The 23,064-nt window shown below is 38.7% G+C and overlaps 1 protein-coding gene across 3 annotated transcripts in view; it reads left to right on the top strand.

Moving 5' to 3' along the window:
• The first annotated feature begins 3,283 nt into the window (after positions 1 to 3,283).
• The window catches only part of micu1 (mitochondrial calcium uptake 1), a 35,828-nt gene continuing 16,047 nt past the window's right edge, over positions 3,284 to 23,064 (top strand). Inside the window, exons 1-6 of one of the 3 annotated variants that reach the window (XM_005737044.2) lie at positions 3,284 to 3,466; positions 9,900 to 10,064; positions 11,137 to 11,332; positions 13,090 to 13,252; positions 18,134 to 18,177; positions 21,209 to 21,220. In XM_005737044.2, coding sequence (XP_005737101.1) covers positions 3,465 to 3,466; positions 9,900 to 10,064; positions 11,137 to 11,332; positions 13,090 to 13,252; positions 18,134 to 18,177; positions 21,209 to 21,220 — 582 coding nt within the window. In that variant the 5' untranslated portion in view covers positions 3,284 to 3,464. The remainder of the gene's footprint in view (positions 3,467 to 9,899; positions 10,065 to 11,136; positions 11,333 to 13,089; positions 13,253 to 18,133; positions 18,178 to 21,208; positions 21,221 to 23,064) is intronic. The other 2 variants (XM_005737046.1, XM_005737045.2) reach the window with 2 other exon arrangements.

Below are 23,064 nucleotides of genomic sequence, written 5' to 3'. Positions count from 1 at the left end.
GAGCTAAGACGTGTATGATTTGTTTGTACTCCAAACTGTGTCCACAGCATTAAATCAGCTAATAAAGAGAAGCTATACATATCAGACCGTGGTGTTTGATCTCAGTGTAACCTAAAATGCCCTACATGCCACATTATTGTAACAGCACAACTTCTTATCTTCCTCAAAATCTACAGTTATGATACTTCGGGTGAGTTATCACCAACGTAAAGACACTAACACTGCAGGTGCAAGAAAATAAGACCAAGTATTTAGATATATCCAAACCAAAGTGGGGGAAAAAAACACTTTATGGAAAATCTCAATCATACCCCAGTTAATTTCACTCAGACACTCGTGTTAATACACAAATTAAAAAAAAATTAAATTACTGATATAAATTGGACATGACAAGTCTCTACAGCACAAAATTTGTGCGACTCAAATAAAACCACTGCTGACAGTAATCTTTTTTTTTCCCGGTTATCCTCATATGATTGAATTTTTAATTTTATTTTAATAGAGACTGTCCGACAGATTTGAAACACCCTCTGCCACCATTTCTCAAGGTCATGATGAGTGATTTGAGGAGAGTACAAAATGAGGTGTGTTTGCTTGCCACGTAAATATGAGTGTTCACACATGTCTGTACTTGAATGAAATGTCGCCCAGCGTGAAAATACAAAAGAGCTCCGCCCGTGGTTTTATGAAAGAAGTAACGCTCAAAGACAGCACGCATGGGTGTGCAGACGTGGAATACGTCAGAGAAATAAGACTGATGTAAGTGGAGCCAGCTTTTGTCCTCATGTCAAAAAAAGAATAAAAAAGAAGGTGTTGTTGTTGTTGCAGACGAACAACACACCTTCATGGATTTACAAAGGTGTTCCTCAGTGTGGTTCTCAACAGTGTGACACCCTCTTAAACCAACCAAAATTAAAAGAGTTAACAACAGTGTCTAAACATCCTTCTAAAAACAGTTGAGGTTTGGTCTTATCTCCTGCTCCACCTTTGCACTGCCACATTTTTTAATCAGTAGTGGAAGGAAGACATGTTTCTGAATATGCTTCCATGCCTACAGAGACATTTTTGGCCTGGATGTTCATATTTATTTATATGTAGGCTGACATTTGCACTGCATGCATTCTTTTTTTTCTTGTCTCACAAGTTTCATAGAAACTCCATTTCCATTCTCTGAACTGTAGCCCATTAATTTTGTACAAAATGTTATAAACCAACTTTCATGTTATACATGTTTATGGGTCAATAAAGGAGTCAATATGAATAAGAGCACTGCTGTGGAGTTCTAGGTGACGCTGAGGTTATTGTAGTAAAACTAATAACATCCAATTTGAAATTTCAGTATTTGACAGGTTTCTATTGTGGCATTCTGGTGATACATTGTGAGTCCTAATGAACTCTATGCTGAGGAGCTGCAGGCATATTTAAACAGTGTCCCTTATTTAAGAAAAAACAAACAACTGTAGACTAAAAGACAGCACAGATACAATTTGTTCTAACAAAGATTTTATGAAAAGATAAAAGGAAGGGGAATGGGTGACAATTTGCAAAGGAGGAAGGCAGCAATATTAGTTGCGGTGTGTGAGCATGTGATATTATTATACTGTTGATAATCACTTCAAGTTTGTATCACCTGTTTGAGACAACACACACAGACAGAGACACAAACAATCATAGAGAGCTGACTCAATGAAGCATTTCACTGAGTTATTATAAATTTATAGTTTAAGCCATGACACCTGGTTGCATAAGCATTGCATCCTACTGCATGTAATGCAAAGATTGTATGACCTGAGGCTGTTAGGTGGACATATAACGTCTTTAAGGCTTGTGTGTTCAATTTCAGATATATCTTGCGTGTTCATTCATTTCACTTAGTAGCTAAGGGATAAATGTTATCAATCTAAGTCTGACTAATGAGAATAATTAATATTATTAAAACTCTTCTGACATTTCTGGCATTTCTAAAGGCCTAGGTTGTGCATCATTGTGAAATTTGGGTGACATTGTTAGTGGATGTGACAAAAGCCTGCAGTCATGAAACGTCCCAAGGCAAGCTCAGCCGCTCTCCAGTTTTTCCTTTCACATTATGCATGCAAACCACCAGATATGTTGGCTCTTCAAGGCAACAATTATAACTGGCACACTGTGGAGAGGCTCGTTATTTAATCTGGAACTCTATAAAGACATATGACTGAAATCAGACACTCTCTTTCAGTTCAGTTTAATATTGTTACATAATACCAAATGAAATTTATTTTATTCTAAAATTTTAAACCTGAAATAGAATTGTTGAATCTGTATTTAGGCCTAACATTAGTAGGTACACCTTACTTGTACTGGGTAGGAGCCCTTTTCCCCTCAGAATTCTTCATGGTATTGATTCAATAAGGTACTGGAAACAGTACCTCAGAAGTTTTGGGGCATATTGGAATGACAGCATCACACAGTTGATTCAGATTTTTGGGCCGCAAACCCATGAAGCGACCCTCCTGTTCTTCTGCATTCCAGAGATGCTCTATTGCATTAAGATGTTATTACTGTGGAGGCCATTTGAGTAAAGTGCACTCATTGTCATACTCAAGAAACCAGTTCGAGATTATTTCAGCTGTACAACATGGTGCGTTATCTTGCTAAATGTACTCATCAGAAGATTGGTACATTGTGGTCATAAAAGGATGGTACGCTATGCTGTGGTGTTTAAATGAGGCTCAGTTGGTTAAAAAAAAAATCCCTCACAACATTACACCACCAGCAGCAGCAGCCTAAACTACTGCTGTGAGGCAGGATGGATCCACGCCTTCATGGTCTTTACACTAAATTCTGAACCTACCAGCCAACTGTTAGAACAGACACCGAGACTTGTCCGACCAGGCGATGTTTCCTCAGTCTTCTATTGTCCAGTTTTGGTGAGTTTGTGTCAATTGCAGCCTCTTTCCTGTTCTGAGCTAATAAGAGTCCCACTTGGTGAGGTCCTATGCAGCTGTAGCAGTGTGTTGTGTGTTCACAGATGCTCTTTTGCATGCCTTCCTTGTAAAGAGTGGTTATTTGAGTGAGTTGAGTGCATTGCCTTCCCTTGAAGCAGTCTGTCTGTTCACAAAGAGAACTGCCACTCTCTGAATATTTTCTCTTTTTGGACCCTTCTCTGTAAGCCCTATAAAAAAAATTGTAAAACAGTTGTGCTGGGGACCATAATGTACCTATTCGATTAGACAACTTAAAGTCCCCACAAGACTTTTGATTTTCCGGTACTTACACTGTAATTCCGCCTAAACCTGGACGGAGGGATGATGGGAGGGTGCCTGTGTGAAATGCATGGGGCTGGTACGGAGATGTTGTCCCACCCTCTTTGAAACACGGAACTATTAGCGCAGTACTCCATCACTGCAGACACACTGAGCAAAGACGTACTCTGAATCGGTGAAGACGTTATTACTTTGGACTGAGTGGTGTTTTTATCGCTGCTTATGTAAGTAACCGTGCCTCCTATGAGCTATAAGAAAGCTCCGTAATGACGCAGTGTGTAACAAAACGATGAAATAGCTGCTAGTAGAGCTAGCACTTGCCATTAAATCTAACGTTAACTAGCTAGCTCGCCAGCGTGAGTTACCCCACGAAACAATTACTTGACTGCCGAACTAACCAGCTAAATATTGACATTAACAAGTGACTGACGATAGAAGCATTTAGTTTATTATTGGTTAGACGGGTAGCTGCTAACCTTGTAGCCCGTCATGCTGTTGTCAACGAAGTTAACTTGCGGCTAAAAACAAAACACTGGGATCACTATCAAATGAACAGCTCTAGCTGTTCGTGTTTCCGTTTCAACATGCCAAACGCAACACTAACATCACCTTAACCAGTGTTTTTGAGCCAGTTGTTGACAGCTAGCTGTTTTTGTGTGTGTTTTTGGTGTTGTGTTAACAGTGGGCCATGTCATATTGAACACAAACACAGGAAGGTGTATCTTTCAGTTGTTTGTCTAAGATTATTATTATTGCATGTTTACACGAAACACCCAGAGACTAAAATGATTATGCTTCAAAGGATAGTACAATGCTAGCTCTTACCCAAAGAAAACATTTCCTAATTTATTTGGGAACAATACATAGCTTTTTTGGGTTGGGTGTCGCAAAACACCCATTAAAAATTCAGGTCTGCATGTTTGTCTTTTATGTTATGTATATGATTTTTAAAAGCTTGGATTGAATTGAGGAGCACAAGTATGAGTAAATGTATAATGCATGTATGTAAGAGGCCATGTAAGGCTTTAGAAGTAATTTCTGTACGTTTAAAATCAGCTACCAGGCAGCCAGTGTATTGTAACAAAGGTGAGAAAGTCCTGACCCAGATACACTTGACAACGATATGCAGTTTCTGAAAGCTTTAGTTATTTCTTTTTAATGAGGTACTGGTCCATATATCCAAACTGTTCTTTTTAAAATTCTGAATGCTCTTGATACTTCTGAAAATAACCCCATCTCTCTGTGTATGTGTACCCCTAGGGTGGGAAAAAAAAGATCCCCAAGCAGCAAAAGGAACTGCTATATTTGCTGTTGTTTAACTGGAATGAATCTGTGGTCTCACCTGAGATCATAAAATGTAATTTTTAATGCCATAGGCTATTTAGATTACACCCCCCCCCCCCCCCCCCACACACACACACACACACACACACACACACACACACACACACACACACACACACACACACATTTTATATTAAAAAAAGGTTTGCTTTTAGGTAGTGAAGAATAATTGTTGAGGACGTTGATTTACCTGCTCCTTCTTCAAGTCCAGGTCCAGTGTGCCTTGTAACTAGACTTACGATGATAGTTTTCTATCATTGTAGCTTCAGCTGAACTTAGCATTGAGCTTCTGGGAAAGTGTAAAAGCAAAACTCTCTAATTAAAAATGTGCTGGATTCAAAAAATTAGACTGAATTCTTGAAATGTGATGTAAATTAATCATTTTTAAACACTCATAAATACATGAAAAAAGTTGCCTGATATCGTGAGAGCGGCACTGGATTTATAAAGCTGTAATAACAGGATGGAGTTTAAAAAGTAGCTAAGTCATGCTCTGCAAGGTTTAGGATATTTTTACATGTACTTTGATAATAATGAGCATTTAACTTTAACACAGCCACCCCCTTTGTTGTGGCTGCTGTGTTCCAGATTTAGTTTGCGTTGATGGAGTTGATGAGGAGACAAGCATTGCAATCAAAAACAGCACTCAAAGTTTGAGCATGCCAAAGGAATGAAGTCTCGCACTCAAATTTCTCCAAAAACATGCCAAGACAAAGCATTCCTGCATGGTTAAGTACAGGTGCAAAGAAAGAAAAAAATTATCAGATGTTACTCCATTATAACCTAATTAAAAATATATATCAGGAACTCTAACAGCTTACAATTACCTTTAGTTTGTAATCAAAATATGCATGCTTTTAAAACTTTTTTAATGTAAGGTTTTCAAAAGAGTACATTGAAGGACTCTTTGTTGGTTTGTGATCAGACTGAAAGGATGATGAAATGCTGTTTTCCTTATGATATTCTCTCTTTTACAGCTTTGCTGTTTTGTTCAGATGAAAGATGTATGTTTTTCATTATACAGAACGTGCACACGGTAAAATAGAGCAGAGTAGAAACCGAATAAATGTATATATGCCACATAGATATGAATGAGAAGCAAATTTTGGACTGACTGCTTCATTTTTTTACATAGTTTGACATAACGAATGGGCAGGTTTTTGTTGTAGTGTGGCTCACTGGCTTTTATGCAAGTTAGTTTCCAGTGTCCTTTCACAAAGTTATTATCTGAACAAGCTTTAGGCTTCCCATTTGGAGATTACACAGAGCGTGTATAACTTCCCCTTTGAAAATGTTTAATTTCACTTGGTAGATGTATTTCAAAGATTTAAGCAAACATTATTAACTAGTTTAAATGAGTGACCCTCAACTAGTAGCTAGGAATCAAAAAGATCAAGAAATTTAAATCCATATTTTATGTTCACCCCTTTTTCTTTTTCTTTTTAAAAAAAAAATTGAATCTGGCGCATGTGTGTGTGTGCTTGTCTTCTTGTCTGGCGGTTGGAGGAAAGGATTCACGAGATTGTGTCAAGTCAGAATTTGAAAAAATATACAAAAAATATGACATTAGTTCTTGAGTTTTGTAGTACATAAAGTGTCATTGCTCCATATTTTGCAGTGTAGTAAAGTTAAGTAATGCACCTTACTGCCTTACTTCCCAAAATCAAATAAAACCCAAGGTACTGCTAAAATCATTACAAATTCTTTCAGCTGCAGTACAGTAATCACCATAGCTGCCATAGTTGTTACAGTCAGGAGCAGTGTCCAGACATCACATTGCTGCAACACCACCCCTGGGGTGGTTTCCCTGCCATCTCACTTTTTCTTAGTCTTTGTTTTGTTCTGTTACTCTGTACAGAGGAGCATTTCAGAGTGTCAATAACTGTGTTGCTGCCTCTGCTGTGAAAAGGCAAAAACAGTGAGAGTAAAAGCCCATACTCTTTGTTTGGTGGTGTAGCTGTAACTCAGCAGCAGAGCAAATAGTGCTATAGCCAGGACTCACTAACCTGCTATGAGACTTACATATGTTTGAGATCACTCAGCATCTGTTCATCTTTGGTTTTAGACTAAAAAACAAATTACTAGCTTTCCACTTGGCTTTGTGTAGGGCTGGAGATGTTGTTTGGGAGAGACAGGCTGCCGAAGACAGCTGAATTATAGATAACATTGCTGAAGTTGATAACATGTAGTTTTGTTACTTTAAGTGCTGTAAAAGGTTTCCAAACCTAAATCTGTTATTCTAGCAAAACGATGTAGCCACTGAGCTGCTGTGCTAGCTACAGAGTATTAGTTAATGCCAAAGAAATCTAACTGACTGTACTTAGGACCTGTTATCTAACTTCTTTGTGAAAATGTAGGTAATTATATTTGCATAAAATGGCAAACGGTTGGTTAATATTGATATCATATCATTTCTATGCAAAAACTGGTGCATTATATTTTAAAAACTTTATTTTGAACAATGGCTTTATTTTAATTTAAATATCGTAAATATCGTAAATATCGTAATATCGAAATGTAGTGGAGGTTGCGGGGAATAGGTGGCTGTCTGGTTTGGATTTCCAAACCAGCAGCACTCACGCCTCAGCAAACTTTGCATTTAACAGTTCACCTTTGGAGACCTTCATTCAAGTTTTTAAACCGCTTTCTATCGTCTTAGCTCCAGTTGAACTAGGCATCGAAGTTTTTGGGGAGGTGTGAAAGCAAAGTGCTGCGATGAAAATGTGCTGGATTCAAAAACTCAGACAAAATGAGTGCATTCTAGTGAAAATGAAAGCACTCATCAGTGAACTCAGTAATTATGAGTTAGATAACACAGAGTTGCAAATAACATTTGGTCAGCTGCTGTTCTGGGAGCCAACTAATTTCAAACTGCTGGAAAGACATTCAGAGGATGAATGTGTGGGCATATGTGCAGACACTCACTGGCTCTCACACGACTGTGGGGATATACCAGTGTCATAAATATGTTAGTTAGTTTGCATTTTGAAAATCTTTGTTTACTGTACATGTACCTTGGTGAATTTTGGAAAGGCATTAAAATATAAAGAAGTTTATTAATACTAAAGATTTCTGCAACACCAACGACTTGCATTTTTGGGCTTTCTTGTTGCATCATGTGAGTTTTGGTCTGTTTCTATAAAGTTTTGGTGTCGTTCCTTTACCATTAGGCTTTCCCCCAGTCCCAAAAAGTATAATAGTGTGGATGCATGCTCACTGTTCCCTTTAGACCTTATTGTCATGGGCTACTGAACACTCCAATTAGCATATGCCATGTTTCACTGTTCTTTCTGCTGAGTCTGCTTGACAGTTGGTGCCTGAATTGTTAATAGGATATTGACAGGTGGTAGCTTTGAGCCTCAGTGGGGTTAACTCCTCCATCATGTAGTTTGAAAAGTGCACACATGGGAGCTACAGATACACACCAGTAGCCCCTTTCCTAATTGTTAATCATCTTTCCGTGACACTGAAGAATTAAGCAACAGTATAGCTGAAAATGAAGTTCTGGAGCTTAGGTGCACTGGTGGCAATTAGTTTTATCCCTGATTTTCCGTTGTTTATTAATTGAGGTATGTGGGGAAAACCAGGACCTTCTACATTGACTTTTTAGGGAACCATTTTGTCTACAGTGCCATGTGAAGGCAGATCCCAATGGTGAACTCCCATTGTTCTAAGCTTTGTCTCTTGAGGTGACTGTTAATTACTTTTTTGGGGGGGGGTTAAAATCTGCAAATCCTTACCTATGACTTCCATGGTTTATAATTGGATAAGGTAGGTGTTTAGTACTGTGGTAGCTATGTGCTAGCTTTACAGTGTTCAGAGGATCTTGTGGTATGAATCCACATGTGTAGTTCATCCATCTATCTGTCTGTTCCTTTGTTATCTTACATTCGTATCTGACCAGGATTGGTTGGGATTGGAGTCCATATCAGCGGACAAAGTGCGTAGAAAAAGCAAACAACCAATCACTCTTACATCCCCACCAACGGCCAGTTTAAAGGGATAGCACACTGCCATTCTAATCCACTAATCTTTTTTTTTAATGTATGTTTTGTTTTTTTTAAGTAAATGTGTTAAATCTCAGCTAAATAATCCTAGTTTTGATTTCTGCTATAATCAGGCATCCTTACTTCACAGTGGAAATCCGACTGCCTGACATGCTGTTTGTTGGAATCAAAATCAAAGCAAATAAAAATACTACAACTGTGGCTACAAATCTTAAGGCCAAAGTACAGGTTTCTGTTTTTATTATCCTAACTAAGTTAGTAGTTAATGAAATATAGGTGTGCACACATATATAATGATTCAATTGTCCAATACGTTTAATCAAAGAGTTTACAAAGTAATAACTTTAAAACAAAACAAAAATGCTTAAATTAGTCACTAAATATACAGGGATGGGTGTTAATAGGTGCTGAGCAGGAAGCACAGAGGGCAGACCTTCACCTGTGTGGTCTTTGACCAGGTTTGTTTGGTTAATAATCTTTGCAGCAGATTGACTATGAAGGGCTGATTCACACGGACTTATCAGAAAGTTGTTTCAACATTTATTATAATTAGCCTTGTGCAAGATCATGGCACATATAGTCTACATGTAATCTGCTATGGTGCTAACAAAAATGTAAAAGAATGACTGAATAAACTGAATAAAAAACTGCACTAAAGTATGCAGTAAGTTCACAGCATGAGGAAAGAAACTGCTGATATTACAGCAGCAGATACTCCCGTTTTGCTTGCCAGGTGATAGCAAGGTGGATATTGGGCTCAACTCCCTAATACCACTTATGATGTGTAGATGGGTGGTTGGGATACTCTTGAGGGGGGTTTAATTCCCCCACAGCACCCATCCAGTCTCTGCTGTGCACATCTCATACCAGATTGTGATGTTTCCAGTCAGGATGCTTTCATTGCTCCTCTTCAGACGTTAACAAGACAAGATGAATTTGGTCTTCTTTGATTTCCTTACGAGGCTTCTAAACTTTCTTTACCACGGTTGAGATCTGTCTGTGACTTAAACTCTGCAAAGCACTGATGTGGGCTCTAATCTGAGGTAGCTTTAACTGGTGATTTCTAAGACAGATAAAAGTTATGAAACTATGTACTCAGCTCAGAATTTTCATATCCTTTGTATTCACATACTTAACATGAAATTATTTCATAGTTTTTATTTATTCAGTTTTGGCATACAGTAGTAGAATACAAAACAGAAACACAATTTAATAGGTGTGTGTTGCTTTTTTCTGTCATTGTACATACCGATACTGCAAGAGTGTCATCTGTCTTTGTCTCACCTTTACTCTCGTCCCTCTGCAGGATGTTCCGCTTGCGGGCATTGTCCGCAGTTTCAGTGGGGCTCGTGCAGCTGTCCCGGCGTTATCACAGCGGGGCAGTGCGAGAGTCTGGCCGGAGAAGGCTGATGCTGGCAGCCCTAGCTGGGGTAACCGGTGTGTCTGCTAGTGCTGGACTGCTGTGGAAGAGGTAGTTTTTTGTTTTGTTTTTTTACACCCTTGTGCCTCATTTTATTGCTCTTAAAATAATAGTGGTCTTAAAAAAATACTGCATTTGTTCCTTAAGAAGCAATTTGAAGCAAGCTGATGTGTAAACAACTCAGTGATTTACAAGCAGCCTGCTCAAGGTGCAGATTGCTTCTCGGCTGAAGGCCTGTCTAGTGTTGCTTAATACAATGTGGCATGACTGGGAATTCAATTTAAACATGTTTGTTGAGTTTCATTTTTATTGATTTTTTGTCACTTGAATGACACGCCATTTTTTTGAAGTGGGTTTTCCATCATGTGTTTAAACTTCAGCACTTTGCTATGGGACAGCATTCAGTGAACAGGACTTGAGGTTCATTGAGCAAATTAGGAATTGCTTTTGGCTCAGTACTCAAAAGCAGCTAGACTTTAGAGCACATGTTACATTTCATTCTCCTGCTTGTTGTGTTTTTATGGCTATCCATTGCCTTAAAGCCTGTTGTTTAGTTAAGACAATGTGCTGGAGAAGGTGTTGAGGTTAGAGCTCTATGGGGACACACTGACTGTGCTGCAGGAGGCAGAGTGATGGATGGCGCCTCAGGGCATTTGAGACTGATGGAACGAGACTGTTCCAGGCCTTCACCCTGGGCTTCATTTTCAACGCGTGTCATTAAACTGAATTATTCAGCCTGCTCTAGACAGTCCCAGCTATTTATTATTATTATTCCAATTTCAGTTTAGTCAGAAAAATGGTAACGTGGGAGTCTGCCATGGTAAAACCTCCCCGCACTGCACCGATGAGCAAAACACAGCAGAGCACATAATCTCCTGGCCCTTTTGCCTCTCTGTTTTTCAATCTGTTTAGCATCATAGCGACAGTACACACCTAGCTGCAAAACACAGTCTGCAAAACACAGTCTGCTACATACCTCCCAAATCTACTTGGTACTAGAGCAAAGCACAAAGACATATTGCTGAACTTAACTATCTTTTCAGATAACATCGAGCTGTCCCCCAGGTATTGATCAGTTTTGTAATCTGATCTCTCTTTTTGTTAAATTTATTTACAAAACCAGAGCATATGCAGATGCTGGGTCTTCTGTTCGACACTCTGAGCAAGTAAGTGGAGAGGAACCGGATTTTGGGAGACACCCAGACTCCGAAACGGAGTCAGAGAAATCGGTGGAGGCCAGCAGTGGAGATGAGGATGAAAAAGACGAAGGTGGAGAGGGGAAAAAAAAGAAGCAACGCTCTGGATTCCGTGACCGCAAGGTGATCAATAAACAATAACCATTCAGCCATGCAGTCAGTCTTCCTATTTAATTCATCTCCACAATGGTGTTTTGAAACCCCCAGCAAGCAATTTCCAGTATGCCAGAGCTAGTATATTTTGACAGAATATTTGCTGAGACCAAGAAATGTAATGGGGTAATCAGCATGCATAAAGAACAGGAATGTCCCACTCCTATGATTTTATTGCTGTTAATTAGGCAGAAGATGACAAAGGATATGGAGATAAAGAACAAAGGATCTTTGATTTGATGCCAAATAAGCAGTGTTTGTTGCACTGCTTGTTGGAGGATGTGAGGATAAAAACAAAAAAAAGGAGGAAGAACTTTTAAACAATTCAAGCCTTTTTTTCTATTTTTTTTGAATGATGTAAAAATTGCGCAGTCACTCTGAGGAGCAGCCACAGTCTGTAAAAAGCAAATAGATGTCTAAGGGCTGACTGTCTTTGAAGTGGTCCAGTGTTGGAATTTTAAGTGTATGTTGAGTATATCCACAGATTTTGGCTTTCTTTGTGTTTTATTCATTAGGTGATCAGATCAGGAGATGCTGAAGAATAATAATAATAATAATAATAATAATAATAATAATGCAAAATCATGCAGCAGGAAGACATTTTTACTCCAATGTTTGTGTTTGAAATTCAGTGGTGTCACTTTTTTGAACTGAGTGCTACCGCTGTCTTGGATGTTTCACAACACTGAGTGAAAATGCGAAACACAAAATAATAAGTTCCTCGTGTGACTTGAATTGTGTGGGTTTTTGAATTTTTTATTTAAATTGAAAGACAGCCCATGTCTTCATCAGTGTTGAAAATGCTGAGATTCATAATCTGTAAACACAATCAGATGAAAGCTAGAGAGAAAGAAGAGTGCAACCCAGTCTTTCTGCCAGTCACTCAGTTCTCTGCCATTTCCACACAACTGTCTAATAGACCTTCATCCATGCACAGTTGGTTGCCTCTGCTGGAGACATGCTCATGGTGATTTCCCCAAAGACTATTAAGGTCTCCTAAAGTGAGAGTACCGACACTGACACATGTAATCATAAATATGAAATTGAAGTGAATGTAGTGTGACTGTGTGACTGTTCCCCACAGATATTTATCATAAAACCGAGTTTGATAACAAAACGTTGAAGCTCTGAAATGTTTTTTCTTTTGCCAAAAGAAGTTTCTGTAGTGAATGCAATCAATCAATGTCACACAAAATAACCACCTGTTTGGGTTCCAGCCCAACACAGATTCTAAACACACACTGCCCTGTCAGTTTCCCAGCTACTCCACATCTGTTTGAAACTTTCTCCTGAAAAGTGGATGGCATTGCAGCAAATAACAGTTGACAGGGGGCTAATGTGTCGCGCCATGCTGATGGTCTGTAGCTGTTATTTGTGTTGTCTACAGATTTATGTAGTTTTGGTAACTCTCCCTTCATATTAACCTAGCAGGCAGACTGACCCCGAATAGGAAAACACTCTGTGTTCCTGATTTGAATTTGTGGCAGTTGAGTCAGGAGGTTAATATACCTCCCGATCAAGGATGACAAATTGGTTTCCTGCTGCTCTGGGTTCCCCTTCACTCAATCTACTCTCACTTAACTCACGTTATTTTCTGTCTACACACATGGTTGAAATATTGCTGGTTCTTTGATTTGATCTTGTTGATTTTTATGTATATTACATTAAAGCTTTTGCCTAAAGTGGGAATCTTGTGATATTAATTTTGCTTTCTGGCTGGTTGGCAGGTGATGGAGTATGAGAACAGGATACGAGCCTACTCAACTCCAGACAAGATTTTCCGCTACTTTGCCACTCTGAAGGTCATCAATGAGCATGGAGATGCTGAGGTTTACATGACGCCTCAGGACTTCATACGCTCCATCACACCTAATGAGAAGCAGCCTGAGAGTAAGTTCTTAATTTCACCACTTTTGCTTATATTCTTTTAGCTCTTTCTGTGCATGCTCTTCTTTCCATTAATGGCATCTGCACACTGACCTAATGTGAGAGTGAGCATGTTTTCTGTAACACATTTATCTAACACTTTCAGCATGCATGCCTTCACATTACCAGATATAGGTATGGTATAAACAAGATGAAGACTGTGGAGTTCATTTTATTTAGTTCAGCTGAATAGAATGCAGGATTGTTTTGGAGAATGCCTTAAATGGCAGTAACATCTCAGTGTGAGATGCTCTAACTAATTTCACCGAAGTTTCCAAGCTGCTCTTTATGGGAGTTTTTCTAAACACATTCCAGCACTGACATTGGTTTAAAACATCAGAGGAGTAAAGACACTGTTTACCGGCCTTTCGTTGCCAGACCTCTATAAAATTATGTTTAGTATTCCTGCATTCACTTTACAATTTCACATCTATTACAGATTGAAATTACTCTAAAATAAATATTTAGTTATCTTCTTTATAACTAGTCAGAGGCTGGAATAGATCAAATTGATCCAGTAATGATTTCAGTCCATTGTTTTGAAAAACATAAATGAAAGCTGAAATTGGTTTCTTGTAACCAAAGGCAGCCTCCAGTTTTAAAAAAATGAAGTCGGCGCAAAAGTGCTAAAAACTGCAGTTTCTCAAGTGGCCACTTGAAGCTGGTTCTAAATGGGAGTCCCGTTTAGACTCCCATGTTGAACTGTATACTATACAGCAGAAATAATTTTGTTTACATTGTTGTGCAACAAGGGTTTGGTCTCTCCAACTGATTTATCTCTTTGTAACAACCTTTTAGGACTGTTGAAAGCTTTGAATGATAGCACAGCTAGCTCCCATGAAAATACGACAACATCTCAATGCTTGTGAGTAAGATGAGTAAGACGTGTCAAATCAAATCAAATCAAATCACTTTTATTGTTACATCACATGTGCAGGTACTCTGGTACAGTACATGCGAGTGGAATTCTTGTGTGCGAGCTTCACAAGCAACAGAGTTGTGCAAAATACAATAACGTAAAACAAGCAAAATATAAGAATGGCTAAATCTGAAAGTAATAAATATATGTACAATATATAAGAGTATATGCATTACTGGATGTGTATACTAAATATGTTTTTCTACGTGTGTGTGTGTGGGTGTGGGTATGTATACATATTTTACAAATTAAATAGAGTAAAGAATAAAATAAAATATATAAAATATACAGAGGTTGGTAGTTGGACATGTGCAAAACAGTGGCATTAATGTACAGCATGGAGTGCATAATGTTGAAGTTCCAGTAGTGAAGCTGAGGTGTCTATGAAGTGTTCAGCAGTCTGATGGCCTGGTGGAAAAAGCTGTCTCTCAGTCTGCTGGTACGGGAACGGATGCTGCAGAACCTCCTTCCTGATGGAAGCAATCTGAACAGTTTATGGCTGGGGTGACTGGAGTCCTTGATGATCCTCCCCGCTTTCCTCAGGCACCGCTTCCTGTAGATGTCTTGGAGGGAGGGAAGCTCACCTCCAATTATCCGTTCAGAACACCGCACTACTCTCTGGAGAGCTTTGCAGTTGTAAGCGGTGCTGTTGCCATACCAGGTGGTGATGCATCCAGTGAGGATGCTCTCAATGCATCAATGCATATTATAGTCAAGTGTATCAACTTTAGATGTTTAGTTAACTAAAAAATTGATTAAAATTATAAGAATTTAGATTCCTAAATTATGACTAAAACTTAAAATAGTTTTGGTTAAAGGATTACGACTAAAGCCAAATGCTAATGCTAGCAAAGCTTGCTATCATTAGCTGATGAATTAACCACATTTAGATGACAGGGTAGTGTGTTAACTTTGGCTCAAAAACACCAATGTGGCTAAAGCCAAAATGGAAATGTCAATGCCTCAGAGCAGATACTTGCTAGTATCAGATACTAGTAAGATAAAAGCTTTTCCAAAACAAGTTAATTCCACATATTTACTCACATGGCAACATCTGTAGCTTCAGTAATAACAGGAAGTTATCAAGAGCACAGAGAAAGGATCATTTAGGAGCTAAGAGCACATGACATGGTATAGTTCACTCCAGACAGATGAGTTGTTGGTTGTAAGCTAGAGGTTAATAATTTTCCCATTTTTTTGCTCATATGTTTATGGATGCATTCCCTTGATATCTGCATACATACATACATGCATCTCTAATTATCAAAGTAGCTACTAAAATATATATGCCTGGTGGGCAAAACTCTAACCACATGTATTATATTTCACTTGATGTTCTGCCAAATCTGGCCTGTGTAGATCATATCATGTTCGTGATGGCTTGTCCCATCAGCGTTTTGGGTATTTCAGGAGAAACATTAGCATGACAGTGATGTAAATGGCAAAATTTGTTTGCTTTAACAGATTGATGGAGCTGGAAATGTTACGTGTCCCATGTGTGAAAAGGGCAATACTTTCACCCACTGACATACCCTCCTCTTTCATATGATTGTACTCCCTTTTTAGCTTCTTTGGTCTGTCACAAGGATATAAGTAAATGTCAAGTCTGATTCCTCTCCTGCAGTAGAAGTGTAGCCCCAAATACAACCTGGAGATCTGAGATATATAGTTACACAACTTCTATGCAGGTTGTTTATGGTCATTAATAAACAGGGTAAGATGTTTCCATTAAGAAATGCTGAGATCATGTCACTTAAATGGCAGCGCCTTACCCAACACATCCCCCCTCCCCTGTGCTCCGTTCAGGGACACTCAACACACATGGCTCTGGACTTGTGAAAGTTCGTGCTATAAGGATACTAGTACGAGAAGGGAGGGGTGGGTAGTCCCGTCATGCTGTGTTTAGAAGTCACGACACAGCAGTTGGTGTATCAATTAACAAGTTCAAACAAGAGCAGATCTCAGGCGTCGAATATGGAGCCAGTGAGAGATATTTGATCTACAGCCATGGGAGAGTTGTGAAGTTAGGAAGCTTAACTTGGCATAGATTTGTTTTATCACCTCCCTCGTCTCTATCTGTCATTACTATTCAACTCCAAAATTCAGTTAGATTCACAGTCGTATTCTTGGTTTATTGTTAAAGAATGTTTCATTCACAGTAAAGGACTCAAGCGTGCTTAACACTCAATAAGGATTAGTCTGGATGTCTCACATTTGTGTTGATTCTCAGCTATTCCATCTGTTAATAATGTTTAAGACTTGGCTTAGCTTGGTCCCCAAACCTTTTATTCTTAGATTCACCTTTCGCTCATGTGTCAATTTTAAAGCTATTCATTTATTTAAGGTTACTGTCTTTTGCTAAACTGGCATTAAAATAATGATAAACTGTGCTCTGATGGACAAGCAGATAACAAAGCCAAAAGAAAGGATTTTGTTCATAAGTTTCCCCCCCTGCAGAAATTTTTCTGGGACCCTTTTGGACCTAAGTCCAGTACAACTTAAAAACTTGTTACTATTTCTTAACTTCCAGGGTTCGTACTTTCTGGAAGGTCAAGAACTTTAGGGGTTAAAGGTGAGGCTGAGATTTTCGCAGCAATTTGCTTTAGTTAATCTGTCATCTTATGACAAAACAGTTTGCTTGTTTTAAATTGAGGAATTCAAGTGTTTTACTTTTGCTCACCGCTTTTCCAGAACTGACCCCATTAGACAAGCAACCAACAGCAGCATGGTTTCACCCTCTTTTCTGTTACGTCTATATGATCCGTCCAAGTTTGCCACATTTTCACTACACGGAAAACTGACAGGAAATGACAGGAAACTGTCATTTTATTCAAGCTAGATTATTTACAATATATTGATATTACACAACGAGCTTCAAATTTCCTCCACCATTAAAACTGCTGAATTCTTATAGCAGTGATGCATGTAAGTTGTAGATGATGTGCAACAGCTGTCTGCTCTTTCTGAGTAATACTCAATATAGATTTAAAAAGAATGAGTTTTTAAATATCAAGCTTATCTATGTCTATACATCCTCACAGCCCACATTATTTTATATTATATTCTTCTCCATGGGAACCAACTACTGAAAAAAAGTAGCTTTTTCATACTCCAGTGAACTAATTTGTGGTTTCCTGTAATTTAGATGAAACAGACTTTTAAGTCTTTTCATTGTGTTAGAGTTAGATTTAATGAGGTCAGTCTGAACTTACTCTCTGTGTGATCCAAAGAAGCTTGAGTGTGACTTTTGGAATTTAAAAGGACTGCAAGTTCTGCATGAATTATCATATAATGGATGAAAATTGCCGCCTCACACCAAAGTTAGTTAGATTTAGCTTTATTAAAAGGTGCGGCTCTCTTTTATGCAAAACGAAGAACTTATTTTTCAGGGATAATTAATAGTTTAGTAAAAATCACATTTTCTGTCCTCCTTTCAGGGAGAAGCAACAGAACCATAATAATAAGCATCGAGACTGATTTTCACCTGATCCAAATTGTGTGTGTGTGTAACCGAAGTGATTGTTTGTTGTGTTAGCATGAAATAACACTGATTTCTAATTAAACCAAATGCCTGAAAGTACTCGTGTCAAGATAATCTGTGTGTAAATACAATTCCTGCATGGTGTGGATCTTGGTTTGTGTTGCTCATCTGGATCTGTAAAATGAATCCTTGTTTGAGAACTGAGTCGTAACTGATGATCAGGCCAGCAAACGCTGAATGCTGATCATTGTTTGGCAAAATGCAAATGGGTTTGTTAATGACTATTATTATTCTCCAGCACATGTCTTTTATTACCAGAGGTTCAACAGTGACACCAAGTAAATGTAATTGCTCTGGTTCATGCTCTTAATAAGTCTGTCTTCGTTTGTTAGAATTTTTCTGCCCTAATCTATAATCTCCTTGTATCTCTCTCTTTTTTTCATAGATCTAGGCCTCGACCAGTTCATCGTGAAGCGGTATGATGGCAAGGTAAGGAACAGGTGTCTAGGTCTTGGTCTATTTGGTCATCATGCAGGTCACCAGGAGTTTAATTGTGTCATAGCTTAATTTTTAATTCTTAAATTCAGCTTAGAGTAGCTGTTGTGGGATTTTTGTGAGTGTAATGTAAACCAAGAGAAGAAGGTTTATATCTTTCCTATTGCAAAGCTTATTACATCTTACTAGTCCACCAGAGGGGTTTATTACCCAGATTTAAGAATCAGTTAATCAAATAAAAAACAAATTAAAAAAAAAGAAAAAGAATTTTTTCAGTCACACAAATTGTTGATTGTTTTAGTTTTTAGCTTTAAAAGACTGAAAACATTGAAAACTTAATCAGCAGCCTAGTTACTCTGAATAATCCACAAACCTAAAAAGGATGTGTTTTTTTTCTTGAGCAGAAATAGACCAAAGTGAAGTCGACATTTAGAAAAATGCCTTTTTTTAAAATGTATTTAAAAATATTTAGAATTGTATCTTCATGCAGAAAAGATGAAGCAAATGAAGTCTGCACTTGATAATTAGCCTTTTAATCATCAGATTATAGTAAGGTTTTTATCTGTTCATGACTTAAAAAAATATGCAAACAGAGAGAGGGAATTATGAGTGAGGTTTTATAAGGTTTGGTCTTACTGAAATTAAGTGAGTATAAAAGTCAGTATTATCCCCTCTGAAAGAAAAATAACTAGAGCCAAATCACAGGTTAACTCGTAAAATATTAGCAACTTTGTGTGAAAACTGTGAATTAAATCTTGCATAGAGACAGAACTACATTTGTTCATTTTTCTGGATGAATTGGTAATGCTGGAGAGCTTTGCATGAAAGGAATCTATAACTCTATTGAACAAACATTAAATACTTATCGCAGGAAGTTGGATTGCAGCATTTCAAAAGTGGCAAAGAGAAAGCAAAGAAATAGAAAACATCATTACATCCAGCAAACAATCCAGAAATTAGTAGCAAATATCTAATGCTGCTGTCTGAATAACATGTTTAACTTGTATTTTTTTGTATTTTCCTTGTTTCTGTTGTTAAGCTGTTGTGTGTAAGTCGGTTTTGTCAAAACAAAATATTAGATTAGAATAACAGTCAAAAAATGTTTTTGCCTCCGCCATCTTAAATATTGAAGAGGGACAGTATCTTATATACTTCTTTGCTCGTGTCTTTGCTTTTGGTCCTGCGTTTGCTGTCTGCTTCCAACCCGAATGTGTTGTTTTCTGACTATTGTTTGAGCTCTAAAATTCAGAAAAAGGATTAAAGGCCAGAAAAGCCATTTAGTGTGAAGGTGCCTTTAACAAAGCACTTAAGAGTAACTATAATAGGGACATGCACAAAGAAGGCCCGCCCACTGTTAATGACCTCTTCAAAGACAATGGCAGCATGCAAGCATTATAGGCTGGCCCCTTATGGACACTGATTGACTTCAGGGAGCTAGTGCCAGTGCTCTAAATGCTGACATTTCCATGAATATAAATCACCAAGATCATATTGCATAAGTACATTTATTGATATTGATTAGTGACCATTACTGCCCTTCCATAGATTTCGGACAGCACCTCTCAACACCCAACAGCTAAGTGTTCATTTAATATTAGCTAATCATCAGTGTGGCGATTGTAGCTTCTAACCTCATTACAAAATTCATCAGGCCTCAGGTTGCTACGAGTCTCTGCCTGATCTCCATATTGAAGTCAGATGAACAGGTAGCGAGGGATTGCAGTCTACTTTTTTGTCATAGGTTTCTTCCTGTACTCCTTTCTCTGCTCCTGCTCTTTTGCTTTACCTTACCTTATGTTTTGTGAGACCTAGAGTACTTTTACTCACCCATATTTTAAAAATCTGTTAAAAGTATGGGATATATAGTAATCAAAGGGGCTTATGAAATTGTGTGGCAGACCAAAATTAAAGTGGAGCACTCGTCCTGTCTGGCCCTTGTCTGTTTATGTAAATGATCCGATGCTTCAGTCCTCATGTTTCTTGCATTTGCCAGGCATGTTTAGCTTTGGATTTTCCCTGGCAATTTTACTGCCATGGCTAGAGTGGCCCGAGAGATTCCCATCTTCTTAACTCCTCATTTGCCCAGAGAGACACACCTTCTTCTCACCTCTAGCAATTTAGAGGAGTAAACTATTACTTTTTCCATTTTACTATTTAGGTTAACACAAACCTGAAAAGTACAATGAGTAAGACCTACATGAAATGCCCAGAGAAGTGTAATGGTCCAATATCTGTGAATGGAAATATAGTTAAGTACGAAGGGAGCATTTCAGCTAAACCAAAGCTAAAGCCCACACCATGTGTGAGAATGCCATGAAAGGTCTCCTAAAGGCCTCTGTATCTTACTTCCCATGGTTTTATTTAAAAATAGCTAAGCCAACTGCAATGTTTGGGCATAGTTAAGTGGGAATATGTGTAGGTGTACGTCCTTCTGTCCACCATCTCCCGCTGACACTAAATTTGTTCCAGGTTCAGTCTTTATGTAAGACAAACTTGTATGGTTGTTTACCAGTTGTGGTTCATATTGACTCAACCTGCTGATTGTGTTGTTTTCCATCCATGTGTGCAGTATCGCGATTGTTTTAAAAATCTTTAACTGCTTGTCTTTGCTCGACAAATCGTTTAAGCGCACCTCTCCTTCTGCTGTTATTTCCCTGCCTCGCTCTGGTTATTCTTTCTGTCCTCATCATGTTGGTATGCTTTTCAGCTGCAGTAATCCAATGTTGATGTGACCTGACGTTGTTAACTGTTGATTATTCTCTCATGCTCTTATCAACCATTCTCTCTCATTCATGTAACAAATAACACCCCTCCCCCCATGTTCTCTCTTCTCTTCCTCTTGAATAACCATCATTGTCAACTCCCCGTCTCCCAACATCCCCTCTTTTTTTCTCTGCCTCATTTTCCCAATCATTACATCTGCTGATCCCCACTCTCCACCAACCAACTCCCCTTCCCCCTTCACCTCCTCTTCATCTCCTCTGTCTCGCTCCCTCCTTCTCATTCTGCCCCTCCCTCTCTGCAGGACTTCTGGCAGGTATGGGGTGTGTGCCGAGCAGCATGTGTGCACCTGAATGAAAAAATGCACTCTGTAGCCACTTGCTACTCCCTCTATCTCCTTTATACTCTTTCCTCCTCTCCCCCTGATTTCTCTACTTTCTTTTGACTACTTGCTCTTTCTCTGCAGTAATATGGAGGGCATAGGTTTTCACCATTGTTAGTTCAGGGGAACGGCTATTCAGACACTTTTATTCTCCAGTGTTTACCACGACTTGCATGCACTTTGACTAGGACAGCAGCCAAAGTGTGCTTTTTAATATTTACATCTTAACTAGATTGCCAATAACAATTCCTAAAATTCCATACTGGTTTTTCCCTCATAGCTTCAAGCTGCTGCAGGTGGGATGGAAGTAGAATAAAGCAGTACTGTAGTACTTTAGTGCTTTATTTTTTTATAGTAAGCAGAATATGGCCATGCAAAGTACTTGTTACTGATTGGCTGGTAACCGCTTTAAAGACAGTGCAGCTGGACAGTAACCTGCACAAGTAGCTGCTTTAGTAATCAGGAAATTGGTCTGTTTAATTGTTAACCACCTTTAAACAGACTCCAAAAAGCTTGGTAATATAAATGCTTATCTGCTTTATGCACTTTGAGATTTATCTTGGCAAATAACTTACTTGGTTGTTATAGCTTTCTCCACCCCTGCCATGTCTCTTTATTTGATCCGCTGCAGTAAGATACCTAATACTTGTAGTATTGTTTAAATGTCAACGAGATTTGGTCTTTAAGCAGGTTGAATGCTTCTGTCAGTCAGCACTGCATGAAGATAAGCTAGTCATAGCAAAGGGCAAGTTACAGCCTGTTCACCATATCATGACTGGTGGTGCAATAATGTGAAGTAGGCACACACGCCCCATTGTCTGTGATCCTGTATCAAATATGCAAACTCCAACTCCACATTGTTATTGGACGTTGTGTTGGAGACCTTCCCAGTGCCCTTTGTAAAGCTTTGTTAGAGGCAGCTATATACCATGCCTTCCCTGCTGAATTATTGAAAGTGCAGGCTATAGTTTGCCTTGACAGCGATTATTAAAGACTGCAGCACTCCTATATCATTTATATATACTAATCGGACCCCCAAAGTAAAGTCCACCTACTTTCATACATAAATAGTTGTTTTAAGTTTTGCAAAGGTAGAATAAAAAGGCTCGCTGAAATGATTTCTTTGTTAAGAGTACTGGTCAGTAAGACATGCTAATGGTGCTGTTCCCCTGCACTCTCACTGTCTTGCTTTACACGCACACCTCTCTCTTCTCATCTTTCATTTCTTCTAATAACAGCTGTAGCTTTCCAAATGCTTTGGCACTTGAGCTGTTTCCCAGCATGCACTGCTCTAATGCCTGTGTCTCACAGAGAAAGTAGCTGGTGGCGGCGCCCCCTCTCTGTGCATGATGTCATCACAGGGTGGTTTTGGGCCCAGAAAAAAGCCATAAAGGCTCTGTTAGCTGATGTCAAGGCTGAATTGGTGTGCTTGATAGTCTGCACAAATCCATCCTCTGGACTGTCCGGGTGTCAGTGCTGCATGATCTCTGTAGAGCATGGTTTAGAGTTACTGGAGGCAGGACTTGGTTTGTACATTTAAATGTATGCAAACTGTTCCTACATGTTCTGGCTCACTGTGTTTGTAAAGCAACGCTGTCTTCCGGATGACCTCCACCGACGGAGAGTCGAAACCTGTCACTCAGAGGGAGTGCTGCTCCAATGGAAAACACGCCACTTGTCACACCAACTGTTGTCATGTTTACCCTTTCTGATCTCACAGGATGCTCCCAGGGCCTGCTGCTTGGACTGATACAGACCACTTTTTATATATATATATA

The sequence above is a fragment of the Pundamilia nyererei genome, unplaced genomic scaffold, assembly GCF_000239375.1.
Source record: "Pundamilia nyererei isolate P.nyererei 1_Seehausen unplaced genomic scaffold, PunNye1.0 scaffold00073, whole genome shotgun sequence".
NCBI lineage: Eukaryota > Metazoa > Chordata > Actinopteri > Cichliformes > Cichlidae > Pundamilia > Pundamilia nyererei.
This window is presented reverse-complemented; position numbering and strand designations above follow the sequence as displayed.